Genomic DNA, 19,464 nt, shown 5'->3' with positions numbered 1-19,464 from the left:
CACACACACACACACACACACACACACACACACACACACACACACACACACACACACACACACACACACACACACACACACACACACACACACACACACACACACACACACACACACACACACACACACACACACACAGGCTGAGCATGAGTAAGTGTTAGAGTAACCCTGGAGCTGTGGGCGTATGTGTTGCACTGTGTATGGGACGGATTGAGAAACTAATAAGGGCCATGATGTAAGCTGACTATTTGATAAAGGGATGGAGGGGCATTGGTATGGTATGACGGCCAGGGGCCCCAAGTTCTTCAACAACACATACTGTACCCTTCAAAGTCCCCAACAGCACTGCACTGTACCACAAGCCACCGTTCTACGAGATGTCTTTCCTAGTTATGGCGTGCCGTTGTGCAGAGCTGAGCGGTGCTCAATAGGAATGACATGTTACCTGCGGGGAAAGCACTTTGGTGTCCAGTAGGTGCGTACAGACGTCCTGGACGGGTGGGATCTCCAGCAGATGGGCGGCGGCCAGGATGTCGGCTACACTACTGTGGCTGACCATCAGAGTGGCCGTGTAGGCAAAGTCCAGCAGCGCTCCCAGAGCCTCTGCCGCCACAAAGTCGAGGGCGTAGACGCTCTGTTGGTCCGCGGCGGCCCCCGACGTGAAGAGCTTGTGGAAGTAGGTGCTGCAGGAGGCCAGGACGGAGCGGTGAGCTGGGAACTCGCGGTCCTGGGTGACGAGCAGCACGTCGCAGAGCAGACCGCTCATCCGCTGCTTGTTCAGGCTTCCGAGGATGTCGGCGCTGTGCTCGGGGAAGGGGATCCCCACGGGGCCCTCCTCTGCCTCCCCGGCCCCTCCGCGGCCTCCGCCGCCCCCGCTGGCCGCCGTCCCCCTGAGCCGCCTTCCCCCTCGCCCGCCGGCCCCTGACGACATCTTCCACCAGCCTGCCGCCGAGCCGCCTAGCACAGCCGCCGCCCGCGTGTCCGTCCTGTCGTCTGTCCGTCTGCCTGTCTGAGGGAACAGGAGAGGAAGAGGAGGATGAAGATCAGGTCACTGTTCATGTCATAGTTATACAGCATGTGGATGAACGAAGGGGGAGTTAGAGGAATTCATTGTTTCATCACAGATGTCTATACATACAGTAAGGCTGCTGAGAATACAACACACACTATAACACACAAGAGCTAAATTGCACAAAGGCCAAAACCATGCTGCAAACCCCCCCCAAGTGCAAGAGTTCAGTCCATGGTTCATGACCTAATTCCAACTCAACTGCATGTCCCGAGCCCCGTCCATCCATTAAAAGAGGATTAATTGAAGACCAATCTTTTTTCGGCAACTCAAATGTTTATTCTGGGAACCGTTGTACCTATTTTATTTCTATATTTTTACAATTTACAAGCAGTTAGATGTGTTTAAATTCCATGCCATCTATTGAATAGCAAGACACCAGGTCAGTCTTCTCATATTAAACCTGAAGATATTGCTAAACACACATTGATCTGAAACGTGGAATGGTCAGTGTCCGACACATGTTTTTATGCTTGCGTCTCTCTGCCCGTCAATCCTCCTGCAAGTGTGAAGGCTCACATCACAAGTGTGCCCGCCCCTCGCCCTAGAAAGCAAACTTTCCTCCCTCTCATGTCTGAGTTCCTCTCCCCATTGTTTTGACAAGGATGTCAACCGTCGGTGAGCAAATACTGTCTACGCATCATATCACACAGCATCATATTACATTGAGACAGGGACCTGAGGGCTGAATTGAATCGTATCGATCATTGGGTGCTTAAAATGTATCTGCATCCAATCACTGATCGTGAATCAAATCAGTCCCGGAGGGTGAGATGCACACCGCCAGTCATAACAAATTAATTTAGTAGATACCTTTAAACCACCTTTGTCATTCACTTGACATGGTAACAAGTGAAACAACCTGTCAGGAGTAGCAAAGTTGTTTTGACTGCTGTAGTTGTGAGATGCGTTTTGACTGACTAGGGGGCGGGGACATTGTGCATTCTTTAATAACCAGATCTGTTATTCTTAATCACATTGATATATAACCTCAACAGTCCACCGGGTAAGCGACAATATGACTCCATAGATCAGTATAACTCCCAATATTTAACACCTACGTGACTCTTCATCAACTGGCCCAAGTATCTGGAGGGGAGCCATATTGTTCTAACACCATAGTCCTACACACCTCTTTTTCTGCCTCATGATTTTACAGCAAAACTCTATTGGCACAACAAGTGTATTTTACAAACTTAAGTATAAAATTGGATAAGAGATTACAATGTGTAGTGGAGTGGTCTCAATGATTTTGAATAAATTGCTATTTTGGCCAGCGTTAACATAAGCGGGAGGCTGAACACAGGACTGTAGATATCTGTGTAATATGCATAGATTGGTATTTACTATTTATGCACAGCACACATGGCTGTGTACTGTGTGTGTGTATGTGTGTGTGTGTGTGTGTGTGTGTGTGTGTGTGTGTGTGTGTGTGTGTGCCCATGTATTATACGTATGGGCATGGCAGTATGTGTACCTGTGTGCATGCATGCTCCTGCAAATGCAAAACTAAGAGTTTGCGGGGGACATAGTAGAGAAAGAGGACAGTGGGGATCAGAGTGCATGCTGGGAGCCGGGCAGTGCAGCTTGCGCACTCCGTGTCAGTCAGAGTGCCAGAGTGGGGACAGAGGGAGGAGGAGAGGGTGTGTGTGTGTGTGTGTGTGGGGGGGGGGGGGGGGGCTGCCAGATACAGCAGACCCTGTGGAAAAAACCCACAGGAGGAGGAAGAGGACACGCAACAAGCTGCAAGGGAACGGTATTAAAAAGGGAGGTTGTCAATCCGGTCTGAGCTGGTTACCCCACCCTGTACTGTGTGCCAAGTTCCAGCAAAGGCTGTCCCCTCGCTCACGTGTGGGGGGAGATTAAAACGATCGACTGAAGCCTGCGCAGGGGGAGGGGGGTTTCGGTGGAACAAGCCATCCTCCATTTGTCAGTTTACAAACACACAAATATACTGTATATAATGTGTGTGTGTGTGTGTGTGTGTGTGTGTGTGTGTGTGTGTGTATATACAATTTACACACACTACAACTCAAAACACGGCAGGCTTGTATGACACGCTCACACGTAGGCAGACCGATAGATAGTTATAGTCTCTGTGCGCCCACCCTCTTCCATCTGGCACAGATTCCCAGCAGGGGGTAAGGCCGGGGGTAAGCGGGGAGGGGGGCGCGGGGCACACTCCATAAGAGCACTTCTTTCAGTTGACATTCCTCAGATTAGCCTTTCTGCTACAGTGCATATACAGCACCACCGTGCCCAGCCGTACCTGCCCATACCTCTATGTCTCTCTCTCTCTCTTCCCTACCTGTTGGGCGACGTTCGTGTTGCCAGACTTTGCGAGAGAAGTAAGCAACCAGGTCTATGACAACAAGCCCAAAAGAACCGACTGTAGGCCACATCATGTGCCCTTTAAACCTATTATGGATCGGCCATTTGAAAATAGCCGATCTACAAGCTCACAATGTGTCGCACGCCACAAGTCGCCGTGAGCAGTTTTCAAACAAATCTGGTATGTTGGTCCCTGGCAACTTTAGGCAACTTTACAGAAGAACAATTAGCTTATAATAAGCATACGTGGCAACACTGGTGACGTTCACCTCTCCCCTGCTCTGTTCAGCCACGTCCACTCCCTTCTCAACAGCCATGCCTCTCCCATAGGTCCACACCTTGAGTTCTGGCACCGTGTCAGCTGTACCCACAGGCCAGAGATAGGTGAGGCTCTCTAAAACAGACCTCTCAGGTAAATGGTGCATTTATATAGCGCCTTCATCCAAGGCGCATTACATGATTGATTGATTGAATACTTTATTTATTGGCAGAAGTGTAATCAGTACAGGGTACAGTCAAACACACGTCCAATGGGATCACCGAAAAAAGTCCTTGCGGTCTTGTTTCCATTCAGGTCCTGGGTATTCAATTCATAATCATGACGTGAAAAATAACAACAACAATCAAATAATCATAAAAGGTAAAAATACCAAAAATATATAGGTTGGGGAACAAAGAAGGGGGTATAAGGAGGTGGGGTAGTCACTAGACTAAGGGGGGGGGGGGGGGGGGAATCATTTCCTCTACCTTTGGCATTCTGAAAGGTGGATTTTCAGGCCTATTTTAAGGGACGCCAGGGATTTACATTTTTTGAGGGGAGTCAGGGCATTCTACACTTGGGTGGCTGTGCTGTAGAAGGAGAATTTGCCCATGTTTGTTTTGAAAGTGGTACCAGATTGTTGTTCTCGCTTCCTCTTGTATTGTGGCTGTGGGAGTCGCTCACTTTTTTTTTTTCACAAGGTAGTTGTCAGGTATGCGGACCAGAGGGCAAAGCTTCATTTACAATTTTAAATGTCAGTCCCAATTTCAATTGCTTAACTCTGTTAACATTTACAATCACCCATTCACACACCGATGGCGGAGGAAACCATGCAAGGCACCAACATGCACATCAGGAGCAATTAGGGGTTCAGCGTCTTGCTCAAGGACACTTCGACATCAACTCTGGGGGAGCCTGGGATCGAACTGGGAACCTCACGGTTGGCATCCAGCTGCTCTACCAGCCACTCTACCCCTAAGCAGCCACTGCAGCCCCGGAGCGGAGATGCAGAAAGTTGGGATGCGTGCACTGTTATCTCCATGTCACTTTCCTCTTATCTCCCTTTTCTATATTTACCATTTCAATGTCACTGACATAAGTAGGATGAATTCATTTCAACACATGGTTATCTTTTAAATGGGTCAAAAGTTTACATGAGAGCACAACAATGATATAATGGAGACATTGAGAGCACAAATGATAAAACTGTTTATACATTCAAATAGGACATATATATATTTCAAAGTAGCCCTTGTGCTCGACTTATTGTACAGTGTCTACTCACTTGATCTTAGACCCAATAATGTCCTCTCCTATCTATGTGTCCCTTTAATTTGGATAGGCAGCTGACATCTTAGCCTCTACAAACTCAGACACTGTCTTTCCCCAAGAACTCCGATAAAAACAGCCCATACGACATTGACGCAAATTTTATTACCCGCCACCCAGTTCGTATTTGAATATGCTGAGGGAGGGGAGAGAGGCTAAGTCAGAGTGTGGAGGGCAAGTGAGGGAGAGCGAGCTCGATGGAGGATGGGGCTGAGTGAAAGAGATAGAACAAGAGGGGGGAGTGAGAGGGAAAGAGGAGAGTAGAGGGAAGAGAGGAGAGAATGAGATGAGACGGATGAAGGATCTAGGGAGAGGGCGACCACATGGCGAACGGTCGTGTCCTTCACAGGTGGAAATAGATCTCAGTGAGCCCTAGCAGAGGAAGAGCCATTCTGCTTCCCTCGGTCTCTCTGCCACTCTCGCTGCTGCTGCACACAGGCAGCACCTGCAGAGGAGGCTTTGCTTGCAACATCGCTTACACGTTATCCCCAGGACACACACAGCTGACCCTGGGTCACGGCTTTGTGGGGTAAAGAAGCTGAGCTGAGAGGAGATAACACTAACACACACACACACACACACACACACACACACACACACACACACACACACACACATACAAACACACACACACCAAGTCAATACAGCGTCAACGGAGCATGGAGGCAGTGTCCCGCGCGGAGGAGCCGCCCGTCCCCGAATGACCTGCAAAGCGCAGGTAGAAAGAGGAAACACAGTGCAAACAAACCTGATCCTGACACCTCCTCATGGCTTGAAACATTCCTTATCACTAATTCATGCCTGTGGGTGACAAGGCCCGCAGTCTGGTGTACAGCAGAGCAGCGCCCGGCCGGCCGGCTGTGTCCCTCTCAGTTCCAGGGGGGGACGGCCCTCCTCTCTAAGGCTAGGCTGCATGCACACACTGGCCTGTTTTGCAAGTCAAACCACCACTTACTGCAGAACCCACCGGCCCCACCCATATCCTCATCTCCTCTAACCTTACCTATACTAACCCGCTGACTCCGCCTCACCACACACAAACACGCACGCACGCGCACAGTGCGCGCACACACACACACACACACACACACACACACACACACACACTAACGTTTGTATAACTATACTTACGAGGACGTCAACATTTTAGGATGGCATGGCATCGAAGATTGCAGTTTAAATTGCAGATCTACAAGCTCACAATGCGTTGCATTTGCAAGTGTAACCATTTTCTTGGGGCGCAACACCAGCATGCAACTAAAGTATGCGTAAATATAAATCAAGCATACCTCTAACCAAAACCCCTAAACTCAACGTCTAACAACAAAATAATTTGAGGACCGGGAAAGTGGTCCTCACAATGTAAATTTCTCAAATAATTCTACTATACTTGTAGGGACATTTGGACCTTACAAGTATAGTAATACAAGTACACATACACACACACACGTGCATACCAAGTTGGTATGCACGTGTGTGTATTACCAACCACACAGCAGGGGAATCTATGCAGATTAGATTTCAGGGATGATTTGAACGCATGGCATACTGGCCAGCCAGAGCAATGCGTCAACTTTGTTTCAGTCCTGTTCCAAGGCATGTCTCACAGTTCACAACTCATCCATATACGCTGCTGTTGCTTTTAGACCAGTGTGGTTCCCAACCGTCTCTGGATCAAGGCCCTCTGGAAAATCACAAAAGCGTTCGTGGCCCACCCATCTGATCACTTAACACGGCAGCCATTTGGCTGCCGTGTTAAGTGGTCAGAAGGTCGCTGTATTTTCAGAGTTAATCCATTTAGGCCTGACCTCAAAATTTTAAAGAAATCTTCTAAATCCTCCAGTTTTCTGAAATAAATATTTTCACGATTTTTCAAAAATAGCAGACCTACAAGCTCGTAGGAGCTCGTATGAGCTTGTAGATCTGCTATTTTTCAATAGCTAAATTATAACATAATGTTTAAAACACCAAAAGGGGTTCCCGTCCAAAATGGTTTCATTTGAATGATCAATCAATCGATTGTGTTCCGGCCTTTTTTTCTTTTTTTACACAAATTATTTCATATTCATGTTATATTATCAATGACATTTGGGTTTTTTGCCAATTATTTGGGGGGCCATTTGCAATACCATCATGACCCACCAGCCCACAGGATGGGACTTGCTGTTTTAAGATAATGTGGCTGTGCATCGAGTTCTACATCTAGTAGATGTATGACTGAATAGTTTTCACGTATATATCTTTGCGTGTGTCTGACACATACCAGTCATTCCTAGAATACAACAGAACAGAAACAGAGTTTAAAGCATTAAAACCGAGAAAGTGCCATTTTAGATTTTAGTGTTGGCTAATTCAAAGATAGCAGACGTGCAAGCTCACAGTGCGTCACTTCGTGCCACGCCTCAAGCTTGTACATCATTCTGAACATTTTATAAGCATCTTGAAAAGTGTGAGAACTACTGGTTTAGAATCAGCCTCAGGTCGTAATGAACACTCAATAACTTCAGGTGTGTCTTACAGTAGCTAGACGAGGATGTAAGCAGAGGAATTATAAATGCTGAGCAGCGATGGTCGGGGCCGGGCAACCTGAGGTCTGGTCAGGTCTGGGCAACCTGAGGTCTGGTCAGGTCTGGTCAGGTCTGGGCAACCTGAGGTCTGGTCAGGTCTGGGCAACCTGAGGTCTGGTCAGGTCTGGTCAGGTCTGGGCAGGTCTGGGCAACCTGAGGTCTGGTCAGGTCTGGTCAGGTCTGGGCAGGTCTGGTCAGGTCTGGTTAGGTCTGGTCAGGTCTGGGCAACCTGAGGTCTGGTCAGGTCTGGGCAACCTGAGGTCTGGTCAGGTCTGGTCAGGTCTGGTCAGGTCTGGTCAGGTCTGGGCAACCTGAGGTCTGGTCAGGTCTGGTCAGGTCTGGGCAACCTGAGGTCTGGTCAGGTCTGGGCAACCTGAGGTCTGGTCAGGTCTGGTCAGGTCTGGGCAACCTGAGGTCTGGTCAGGTCCGATGCTATGTGCAGAGTTTTGTTGATGCTACTCATACACTGAGTTGGCACTGCTGTCAGTGCCTGGTATTGAACCAAGGGCTGTCACAGTTATGCGATTTTACTTGGCAATTGATTGTCGCTCAATACATTTTGCGATTGATTTAATTGTGTTTTTGTTGTTGAACACTGGGGGAAAAAAATTACATTTCTATTTGGCTTTTAGGCTTTGTATGTATAATGTATACTTGTATGTATAGTGAAAATACCCAATCTATATCTGCTATTTGAAAATGTTTAAGAATACGATTATGCAAATAATTGTGATTAGACGATTAATGTAATAATTGTGAAAACGCCTAATCGAACACATAACCTTTTGACTCAAGGGGAGCACCCATGCACCCATACTTACTGTTACATGGATCTATTCTACAGAGAAGAAATATTACCCAGCAAAAGTGTATTGTGTAAGCCAAGGGAACCATTGCAGAGTTACAGTTATATTACCACAGTATTAAACACATCTACACCCTTAGTTGACATTTTAAATGTTGCTATTCTTTGAAATCATCAATCAGGGGTGATGTCACCACTTAGAGAGAATAACAAATGAAAGAAATTAATATTTTTAAATCGCATGCCTCTAATCCACAAAGCACAATTTTGCATCACTCATGGCTCAAACTCCCAACCATACACACAAAAGCCACAAGACACACACGCATAAGCACATGGTGCATGCTTTTCTTCTGATCCGTCCGTGTTAATGAATGCAGCCGTGCTCACACGGACGCTCCGTGCGTGGCCAGAAATACAGCATATGTGCAGATACTTTCTTTTTTCATTGCGTTAAAGGAGAATTCCATGCTGGAAGGCTTTTTTTTACCTTTCTTACCTTTCTTTGTAGTCGTTACGTCCCCACCAAAGAGGTCCAGGTGTTTTTTTGTGCAAAAACTCCTTATTGGCTATTTCCCCTACCATAAGCCCTTAATGAATTGCATTGGAATTGGAATTGAATGGGGCTATGGGTTGTTGTGCTAATTCGCTTATTTCCATCGAAATAAGTAGTAAAGTGTGCCGCTTGGGATATTATATACATTATGAAGAGAGGATATATTTTTTGGATGGAAAATATGCGAATTAGCACAACACCACATAGCCCCATTCAATTCCCATTCAATTCATTTAGGGCTTGTGGTAGGGGAAATAGCCAAAGGAGCTTTTGCATAAAATAACACCTGGACCTCTTTGGTGGGGACGTACGTAACAACTACAAAGAAAGGTAAGAAAGCCTTTTAGTATGGAATTCTCCTTTAAACACCAAGGGAAAGTCATGAACTTGTTGAGCTACTTACCAAGTGACAAACCACATCATATGGCTTCACACTATGTGAAAGCTTAGATTGTAGAGTTCTAATTAGGGCAGGCTACTTGGCTTCTATCATCATGGAGCAACAGTTTAGGTAGCCTACTATAGGAAAATGAGCAGAACAAGATTTCCATTTAATACATTTTTGTTTGTTTGTTTGCAAAAGTAGCACTGGCATTGATTTAGGCCGGGTCATCGTGGATTTTGTGCGTCACTTAAAATCAAGAGAAAACAAGCCTGGAAGAGCCATGGTTCAAACCGGAGTCCTTTGGATTCTCAGACACTAAAAGTCCTGAGTTACTGCATCACCAAGGTGAATGTTAGTGAAAGAAGACCATGTAATTAACAAATGAATATTGAAAACAAATGGGCACAGGGCTACCCGATAGCCAAGTGGAGTTGCATACCGCAAGGGCTCTAAAGACTGACAGCAAGTCCCAGTTCAATTCCTGGCTGGCCGTACCATTTGCTGTACAGTATCATTCCTCTGCTCTCCATTTCCTTCACTGTATCTGTCTCAATAAAGCATGAACTAAAAAAAGTCTAATATGAAAATGTCATGGCAGTGTGGCATAAATATGAAGGAAAAGAAGAGTAATAAACATTGGAAGTTGATGAGAAACAAACAAACTCAACGCTTATGAAGATTTCTGCTCAATTGGGACTACATTTTGGTGAAAATTCACAGCACGCATAACTGAAGATTTGAAGAAGATGGTGAAGAAAGAAGAATCCGAAATACAAGAGGGACTGGCTGGCAGCATAGCGGTCCCTCTTTTTCACTGCTGGTCTTTCTGAAAGTTAAACAACCTTCTGTAAGCTCATGTGTTTTTGTTTTTACTTTCACTGTACTGTTTTTATGTAGTGTTACTACAGTTATTACTGTAGTTACTTTGTAGAAAATGTCTGTCATGCAAAGCATGTGATCTATTCATAGAAGTAATTTCTCATGGATAATAACTATTTGCATGCAGGCTGAGAGCAATATAGGACATTGCCAGGCCGTGACACACTGTACAAGGACACAATATTGAACAATATGTCTATATTGTATAAAGAAACTCTTACCTAATAATTACCAAATAACCATTTCAGAATATCTATACTTTTACTTGATAGAAGTATTGTATGTATGTATAGCCCAAGAAACAATCAGAAGTTCTTTTGAACAGCATGTGTGTTATAATACTGTTGTGCTGTAATCTTACCAGTAATTAAAAGTCAGGATACAGAATATGTGAAAATGGCTTTCCTCTCCTATATAATACTCCTTCTATGTCTTTCATTTCATTTTTCAACTCTCTCCTCTTTTCTCGACTGTCTACTGTAATTCTTCTGGTCTGGTGATTAGCAGAGATGGGGAATCACTAGACAAGGGTTCAAGGTCGAGGCAAGAGGATATTACAAGATAATCAGAATCAGTATAGGGCCAGTTCCAAGGGAAGGGGATTTTAAGCAAGGGTTCGGTCCAAGTGACTCACCGTTACCAGCGTTGGAAGGAAGCAGGACTGGTTGTAAAGGGAGCAAAAGGGCGAGAGTGTGATGAAACTAAAGTTGAGAGGGCCAGTCTAGGCTGGGCCATTTCAATAGAAACTAACCAGGAAACTGCCTAAACTGAGAGACAATGACGGCAAGAAAGGTGGAGGTTTAGGTGGAATGTAAAACAAACTCACCCATAGGCTCATGCATAACCCCCTGGGTGTATGACACTGACAGCCTGGTAATCTAGGTCTGATGTCAATGATAAACTCTTTTAACCTCTCCCTCACTCACCCAATGTGACCCTCATCAACAAGGGAAAACTTAACCACCAGGTGGTCAATAAAATTTTAGTATGAGGAACTTAGAGTTTTTCTTTTTTATGAAGCCAGGGCTGAGATCCTTTCTGTCAAGTTAAGTAAAGTTATTATTATAACAAGGTTTCTACAATATGGCGTGTATACTGATGTTACTACCGGTAGCTTACTGTAATGCATTTAACATACTGTAATGCATTTAACATCAAACTTTTCTTAAAATACTATGCTATTAATACATTTTGGTCGCTCGTGACAAATACCTTTGAGAGCAGATGATTACATCTGCTGTGCTTCTATTTTGTTAGCCATGTTTTTCCAATCAGAACTTCAAGACCACTCTATTTCACTGGCATACTACTGTAGCAATCATTTCGTCAGAGTATGTCACTCACATTTGCCAAATTGTGCATTTCTCAATTTGGAATTAGAGTATTTTACTTCACTCCACTTCTAGGGGGCGGAGCCACATTGGAAATTTGGAACATGTTTTGACATAGCACCCTCCTCAAGTCACCAGAGCAGTACAACCACAACCACATTCTGACATTCGTTACAGCTAGTGTAACATGCTCTAACACTGTTGTGATGTCAACCAGGAAGTGTATCTAAATCTAACACGTGGCTTCAAAGACAACACTCGACACATCACAGAGCTGCCAAGTGGAGAGCCCAGGCTGGTCCGTTGGGCAGTCCATGGCGGGTCCAATGTGCCCGAGCTGCACCATTCTGTGCATGCACAGCTCAATGGAGAGAGAGAGAGCACTTCCTGTGTGTCTGTGGCAGGCGTGTAACAGAACCCGCTCTGTTATCAGATGACCAGCTCTCTCCTCCTCTACCCCCTCTCCCTATCTCTCCGTCTGTCCCCACATCTGACCCTCCTCTCTCTCTCTCTCTCTGTCCATCTCTTCATTCTCCATCTTTCTGTCTCAGACACTGCCCAGTTCCCACTACATCACCCACTTCCCCTTTCCCCTGCTGAGAAGGCAAAACTCAAGACACCCACCCACCATCCCACCCCCTGCTAATTCTCCTTCATTTTCTGCAAGACTGCAAACTAACCATCCTCACTCCTTCCTCCTCGCCATTCCAACCACTAAATCAACAGACCAACAAAAAAAGAAAGTAAAGATAAGAAAATAAGGGAAGGGGTCATTTGCATCTTTACTCGTCTCTCAAGGCAAATTATATTGAAGGTCAAAGTGTTATTGCTTAAAGCTGACAACAGGTTGGAGCTAAACCCCTTGAGCTTGTCTTTAAAATGTCTCCAGGGGGTGGGGCAGGGGTCTGTCAGCACAAAAATGTGTACCAGCCAACATACAGTAGCACAAAAATACAGCATCAACTCTCACATACTATACAAATGTGGAAGTGTAGAAAGTCAAGTTTAACTTAACCTCCACCCAGACAAACATCCCTGTGCTCTGACTGTGTATCCTGGCCTCTCTCTCCCACTCTCCCACTCTCTCTCTCTCTCTCTCTCTAATTTGATCAGGTTGTGTTGGCCTCTCCATAATAAACGTCCCAGAACAGAACAAGCCCCTTCACTCCCCCCAAACTGCAGCTAAACAACATGAAAACAACAGAGGGGTCTGTCTGTCCGTCTAACCAGGCTGAGAGCTGTGGTATACAGAGCAGCTGACCAGGGGAGCCAAACTAAAGTGGGAAGTGAAGCTCCATTCTCTTGTGTATGAGGCTGGCCGATAAACAGGTATGATATACTGTAGACTATAGATTAAATATTTTAACACATATAGTTTAACACTCGAAAAAGCATGCTGGTTTAAGGGCAAACTACATGAAACAACATAGAATTGGTTTGAAAATAGCAAGGTTTCACAGGATTGCTTCCAGTTTATAGATCATAACACACAATTTTCGACCACATACACAAAACCTTGGACAAATATAGTGCTATGTTAAAAAAACAAAGTGTATCGTACAACAGCGACCGTTTCAACCTAAAATGAAGCCTTGAGCTGCCACAGCAAACCTCACGCAACCTGTCTTCACAGTCAGTCTGAACCTGCTAGTTTCAGGCTATAGTGGCGCAGGCACAAACATACAGGAATATCAAACTGTATTCAGCCTCACCGCCAAATTGATGGGTGGTGTCTTGGACCTGCCCACAGCCACTGAAGTCCCCTGCAATTCCCCTGGAGTCTATTGTTGGCAACACACACACACACACACACACACACACACACACACACACACACACACACACAACACACACAACACACACACGCACGCACGCACAGCGTCCTAGTTTAACCTCTTGCTGGAATTTACTTGAACTAAAAGTATAGAGTTACTTGTGTTCTGCAGTGGCATTCAGGAAGCGGCATCGAGGGCAGCATTGACATAAACATTAAACATTTTCAGTGACATTGGACAGAATGAAAAAATGTCATTCACTCCGGCTATGCGCTACCTCCTGACAACAAGGATTCCAAACACTTTCCCAGCGCCTGGGCGTCTTCCTCTTCATTTGCTCTCTCAAGTACTCCCTGCTGCTTGTACCCTCTTTGTGCCCGCACACTTAAAAAACGGGTTCAGCAAGTATGGGATGCCAAAAAATATGCATCTGTGTATCAGGCAATGCAGGCAGGGTTCCTGTAAATTCTTCAAACAAACCACAAGAGAGTAGTGCTGTACAGTCTAGATTAGAATCTGCTTTAAGAAACGCTGTACATGTGTACTATACTGTATGTATGTGCGGGGCCTGGTATGGTTTGAGCTGAAGAGAGAAACTTGAAATCCATAAATAAATACTGAAGTGCCAAAGGATATTGACCTCAGTTTCCAGACCTTAAGGTTTTAAGTTATGGCAGCTTACACAAATAACAAGGTACATTTTCCACAAGAGCTTCCACATTTCCTCCCCTCCCGTGAGAGCGGCAGTTTTTAACTTGCACACCTTTTCCATGTAAACGAATGTGACATAACGTGCCTCTACTACGCCAGCTCTCAACACAGCCCACTCGGCTGCTGTCTGTCAAATAGCCGATGCCGTGTCCGTTCATATATCGATCTCGCATACAGTGGCCTTAGATGAATTACCCAGGGCCCTGAGGAGGAAACAGTAAATGATGTGCATCTTTTTCCATCCATTTTTAAGAACCAAAACCTCATCATGACATCGTGGCCATACATACAATAAAAACACATAAGAAACCAGCCCGGCAAAGGAATGTTCAAAAAGCTTGCCTGTGGGAATACAAACTTTGACACAATGCGCGTCCTCTTGAGCTGTATTCTGTGCAGTACCTTACTCTCAGCACTGACCTCCTTTATCTGCAAGTGGGTCAAGAACTATGAACTCTATCAACCTCCATCTCCCTCTGTTTCATAAACATGCACAGTTGCACATACACACTACAGCACTCTTATTTCTCTATCAATCTGCCTTCTCATCTGTCATTTTCTCTTTCACATTACAATAAAACAGATTATCTGTATATATATTTGGAGTGCTTACCAGCTAGGCAGAAATATTTCCTGGGCCCCGTCTGCCTCTCCTGCCTGCCTGCCGGCCTGCTGTCCTGCCTCCGTCTCTGGGCAGGGCTGGAGCTTTACCAGACAGGAAACTTGCTAGTGGCCCTGGTCGTACAGGCAAGCCCTTGCCTGATCCCACACAAGCAGACACCTACCAGCTCCCCCCCTCTATTTTCAGCCCACAACTCAGGCTCTGCTTGCCTTCCTCCTATTGGCCTGACAGCTGCTCACTCACCACACCTCCTTGCTGGGATAGGCTAGCGGCTGTTCCCTTTCCTGTATGGCCAAGGGCAAGGCACTCTGGGATGTTGAGTCCTTGAATCCTATGTGACCCGCTACGCAGTCCCTACTGTGAACTACGTGTCCCAGCTTTCTCTGCCCTCACCACCCCCACTATCTCCAAGCTTGTTCTAACGTAAGCACTCCGGGCTGAATTATACACTACAGTATGTTGCTAGCAGGCTGCCAGGTATTAAAAGTACAGACCAGCCATCAAACAGGGCAGTGCTTCGTATAAGAAAAAGCTTTCGTTCAGCACTGTTGGTAAACAACAAACAAACATCAGCTATGATACTGTCACAGTGTCACACAGTAACACCTCTACACACATATCAGATACACTTCCAAGACTCCTGACCTAAATTAACACTCATTCTGTAAAATGTCACCAAAACAAATCCAGCGCACATAGAACACAATTTGCACCCCACTCCAATTGGGAAACGGGGATGACACTGTCCTGAAAAGTTGTTGTCGCCTGTCCGTTGTCCGATATAATTATTTCTGGTTCCTTCTTCCTCTTGTCCAGTGCCCCCCCCCCCTACCACCACCACCCTCTCTCCAGAGAGCCCCCATCCCCCTCCTCCTCTAAGTGCTTCCACCTGCCTGAAAAGTTAATGCCTTGAATACATCCAATAAACTTTATCGCAGGAATTCCCAGAGGTGAAAAAAGCAGTCCGGAGTAAGTACTTTAGGCGGATATGGAGAAAAAAGGGAACCTTGACTAGTGACTACTGCTGCGACCCACCTCTCCTCCCATGCCAGCCCCCCCTGCTCTCTCCTTTCTGTCCCCCTCCCTCATTCCGTTCTCTCCTCTCCTCCTTAGCCTGTTTCTCTCTTGTCGACAGGCCCAGGGCAGACAGCAGGGGGGTAGCAGGGGGGTGTCTTTAGCTCACCTGCGATGGCCGTGGTGGTGCTTGTTGTGGTTAGCTCAGCCCTCTCCTCTCCTCCTCTCCGGAGCTCTCTCTCTCTCCCTCTTAGCTGTCGTGCAGCTCAAAGCCCCGTATGCGCTAAACCAAGCAGCAGCAGATCAACTCAATTCCCTTCCTGGTTTCTGGAGGGCAAAGAGGTCCCTCCCTTTCTCTCTCTCTCTCCCTTACTCTCTCCCCTTCTCTCTTAAAGAAACAGCATTCGCCCCTCTGTTTCTATTCCTCTTCCCTCTGAGGAGCGATAAGTAAAGTGTTTCTTTGCAGTTGTTGAAGTGGAGCCAGTTGTAAAAGCAAAACATAAAAAAAGAAAATGTATTTAAAAAAAATCAGAGGACAGCATCATCATTAAACCATGGCTATCTGCTCTTAGGTTTTTAAATAAACCTCAGTGAGTCTTCTCTGCACTCCAATGAATGGCACGCGGGGTGAAATAAAAGTTAGCACTCTCTTCCTCTCCTTCCTCATCTATCACTCCTATTTTCTTTCTGTGAGTAGAGTCGCACCCACCCATCCTACTGCCTGAGGTCATGATGTCCCACCCCAAAAAACAAGCCTTGGCACATTCCAGCACATACAGTAGGGGCTGCCAACAACCCCCTCAACACACTGGCTCAGCCTCATCTCAACATAATACCTGCCAAGCTGCTACAGGTGAGACATCAGGAAATGCATTACCAGGTACGAAAGCAGGCCTTTACGAATCCACCACGAGGGATGACAGCGTCACTTCTTTTTACAGCTCAAGTGCCTGATGTCTCGATCTCGGATGTTGTGCAATTGCCAACCACCCGCCTGCACAACCCCTGACTCAGTCGTTGCCAGTGTTTGTACTGTGTTGAGGGGTGGTGGAGGATGTAGCAACAAGTACTGTGCAATGTTCATACATACCTCACACAGGCAGAGCTGGTGCAGCACACCTGACAATGAACTTGGAAATCGTATGCTACGTGTGGATGAATGACATACCTTATGCAAGGGCCAGGCGCTAACCCTCACTGCTGGTTGGAAGAGTTGCCTGTTTGCCTCCAGTCTCACAGGAAGTTACAGAGTCCCACATGACAGCATGGCATTCTGGCTTGACGGTGGCACTGCAGAGATCACTATGCCAGGGACTCTAGTGGCTGATTAGGCTAGGAGGCAGTTTCACACACCCTGCCTAGAGGGCACTGTCAAACACCACAACAGGTGACTATATATATATATATATATATATAGTATACACACACACACACACACACACACACACACAGAGCCAGTGTTGGGCAGTAGCTAGCTACAAGTAGCGAAGCTACATAGCTTACTACATTTATCAGTAGCTTGATGGTAGCTTCACTCCTTTTGAACCAAGTAGCGTTTTTTGTAGTGTAGCTATTTTTAGACCCAAGTAGTGACGTAGCTTTCAACAAAAGCTATAAGTTACAAATTGACTGTTAAATAAAGTTTTGTGGGGGGAAAAAATCCCTGGAAAGAAATCCATGATTGGTTGGTTTAGATAAGAAGAGTCTGACACAAACAAACAGACCACCCGCATTCTCTAGTCTAAATCCCTGTCTCTCAGCTGGTGCGCAAATGGCTAGGCTGTGGCAATAATAATAATTTAAAAAAATAACAAAAAATAACTAAAATCGTTCATTTTTTGGAACCATGAACTTTAGTTCAAAATGTTGAATTATGAACTGAATTAGTTCCTTTAAAAAAAATTAACTGTGAACTGAACTATAGTTAATAAAAAAAAGAACTTTCCCAACACTGAACACATGAATCAGCCACACCGCAAGTACATTAATACAAGTAAATGTGAAAAGGTTGACACCAAAAGCCAGACAGAGGGCTTGTTTCCAGTTTGTTTTTTAATAAACAACCAAACTCAGCATTTTTGCCTGCCTATTACAGGGCTCGAAATTAACTTTTTTACTTGGTAGCACTGGTGCTCCCAAATTCAGAATGAAGGAGCACCAGAAAAAAATTAGGAGCACCCACCAAAATTTTACGAGCACCAATATGTAATCGATTTTTTACATTCATTATTATTACACTTGTAGCCTACAACAGTGGTTCCCAACATTTTTCATGTCAAGCACCCTCAAATTGACACTCATTAGCCCACGGACCCCCATTTGAAAATATATGCCAGGGACCCCCATATGAGAAGATTTTTACGGCTCTAGCAGTGATTTTCAAGGACCCCCAGTTTGACCTGAATTAGGCTACCGTTCCCCATTTCTATCTCTGGGACCCATAAAATCAAAGTTAATTTAACTGAGTGTACAAATGTACAGTGAAATTGGTTTACCCATAGTATGTAGTATACACTCTCAGAGTTTCAGACCCATAAGGGTCCATTTGGTTCCTAACTATCATATTTAACCGAGGACCCCTAGGGATCCCCGGACCCCACTTTGGGAACCACTGGCCTACAAGCCAGTTGGTATGAGATGCTATTTTTGTGGCAATAAACCAGTTGAAAATATAATTAAATTCTAAATACTGTCTCTGCTATAATTTCTGAATGTGTAAATGGCTACAAAACCCTTTGTTTTATGTAGGCCTGCTTTTTGATTGAAGTAAAAAAATATATATATGTATATATACTGTATATATTTATGAGAAGTTATTTTCATAACGTCATCATAAATGTGTGTGTGTGTGACTCCACACATTCCATTCAATTGAGCCCTTTTGTTGTCTCTCACAACTGAGGACCTCAGGTCCAGCTGATGTTGATCACCCAATCAGTCCACGGACTGACGGGAGGTTAGAGGAAGTAGAAGAAGCCAAGGAGATATTTCTTTAAACAATCATAACTCTGGACAGGAATGGACTAGGAACTTACTCTTTTTTTTGACATGCTCAGATCTTTATGCTCTACAAGTTTAAATCATCTCGCGGGACGGAACCGGCCCGCGACACTTTCGGTCGCGATCGTTTTGGTCGCACTACAGTAATTATATGCAGTAGCACTGGTGCGCCCAGTTATATTTTGAGATCGCACAGATTAAAATTCAGGCGCATTTGCGACCAAAATGGTCGCTATTTCGAGCCCTGTATTAGGCTATTTGTTCGGTGGAAACTTGATCATGAAGTTGATAAAAAATATTAAAAAAAAAAAGTAGTGTCCATGTAGCTAGCTACTTTTGCCATGTAGCTTATAGTGTAGCTTGCTATAATTATCTGGGGATAGCTTTGTTGTAGTTGAGCTATATTTAATAGAGAGTAACTGGTAGTGTAGCTTACTACATTTTCCAAGTAGCTTGCCCATCACTGCACAGAGCATATATATATCCTATGTATATACATATACTACATACATATATATACACACATATACATATACACACACACACTATTATTTAGGGAATTAAACAAATTGAGATTAAAATACTAATGCATATTAGGTTATAATTCTTCTCTTTCGTTAAGTCTTGCAATAACTGAAAAATAAAAAAGTATCAATAAAGAACTTGGTCACAAAAAAAGTCTTGCAATAACTAAAATTGCTTATTTTCAGCCCCGGGTGGATGATGTCAGCCATTTTTACGACAACGTCGTCGTCCAATATAAACCCACCCGTTCCAGTCCCAGACAACCCCACATCAGCTCTGTGTTTGTCATTTGTGTCTGCCTGATGG

General features: G+C 45.0%; 1 protein-coding gene across 3 annotated transcripts in view; it reads right to left on the bottom strand.

Moving 5' to 3' along the window:
• zbtb7a (zinc finger and BTB domain containing 7a) overlaps window positions 1-16,176 on the bottom strand; it is a 28,760-nt gene extending 12,584 nt beyond the window's left edge. Inside the window, exons 1-3 of one of the 3 annotated variants that reach the window (XM_080769849.1) lie at window positions 15,803-15,843; window positions 13,224-13,292; window positions 446-1,005 (exon numbers count right to left, since the gene is read on the bottom strand). In XM_080769849.1, coding sequence (XP_080625975.1) covers window positions 446-931 — 486 coding nt within the window. In that variant the 5' untranslated portion in view covers window positions 932-1,005; window positions 13,224-13,292; window positions 15,803-15,843. Of the gene's footprint in view, window positions 1-445; window positions 1,010-13,223; window positions 13,293-14,610; window positions 14,750-15,802 lie in introns of those variants that run through there. The other 2 variants (XM_080769848.1, XM_080769847.1) reach the window with 2 other exon arrangements.
• Between the last annotated feature and the right edge of the window lie 3,288 nt (window positions 16,177-19,464).

The sequence above is a fragment of the Protomyctophum bolini genome (assembly GCF_963924005.1).
Source record: "Protomyctophum bolini genome assembly, chromosome: 8".
NCBI classification, from domain to species: domain Eukaryota; kingdom Metazoa; phylum Chordata; class Actinopteri; order Myctophiformes; family Myctophidae; genus Protomyctophum; species Protomyctophum bolini.
This window is presented reverse-complemented; position numbering and strand designations above follow the sequence as displayed.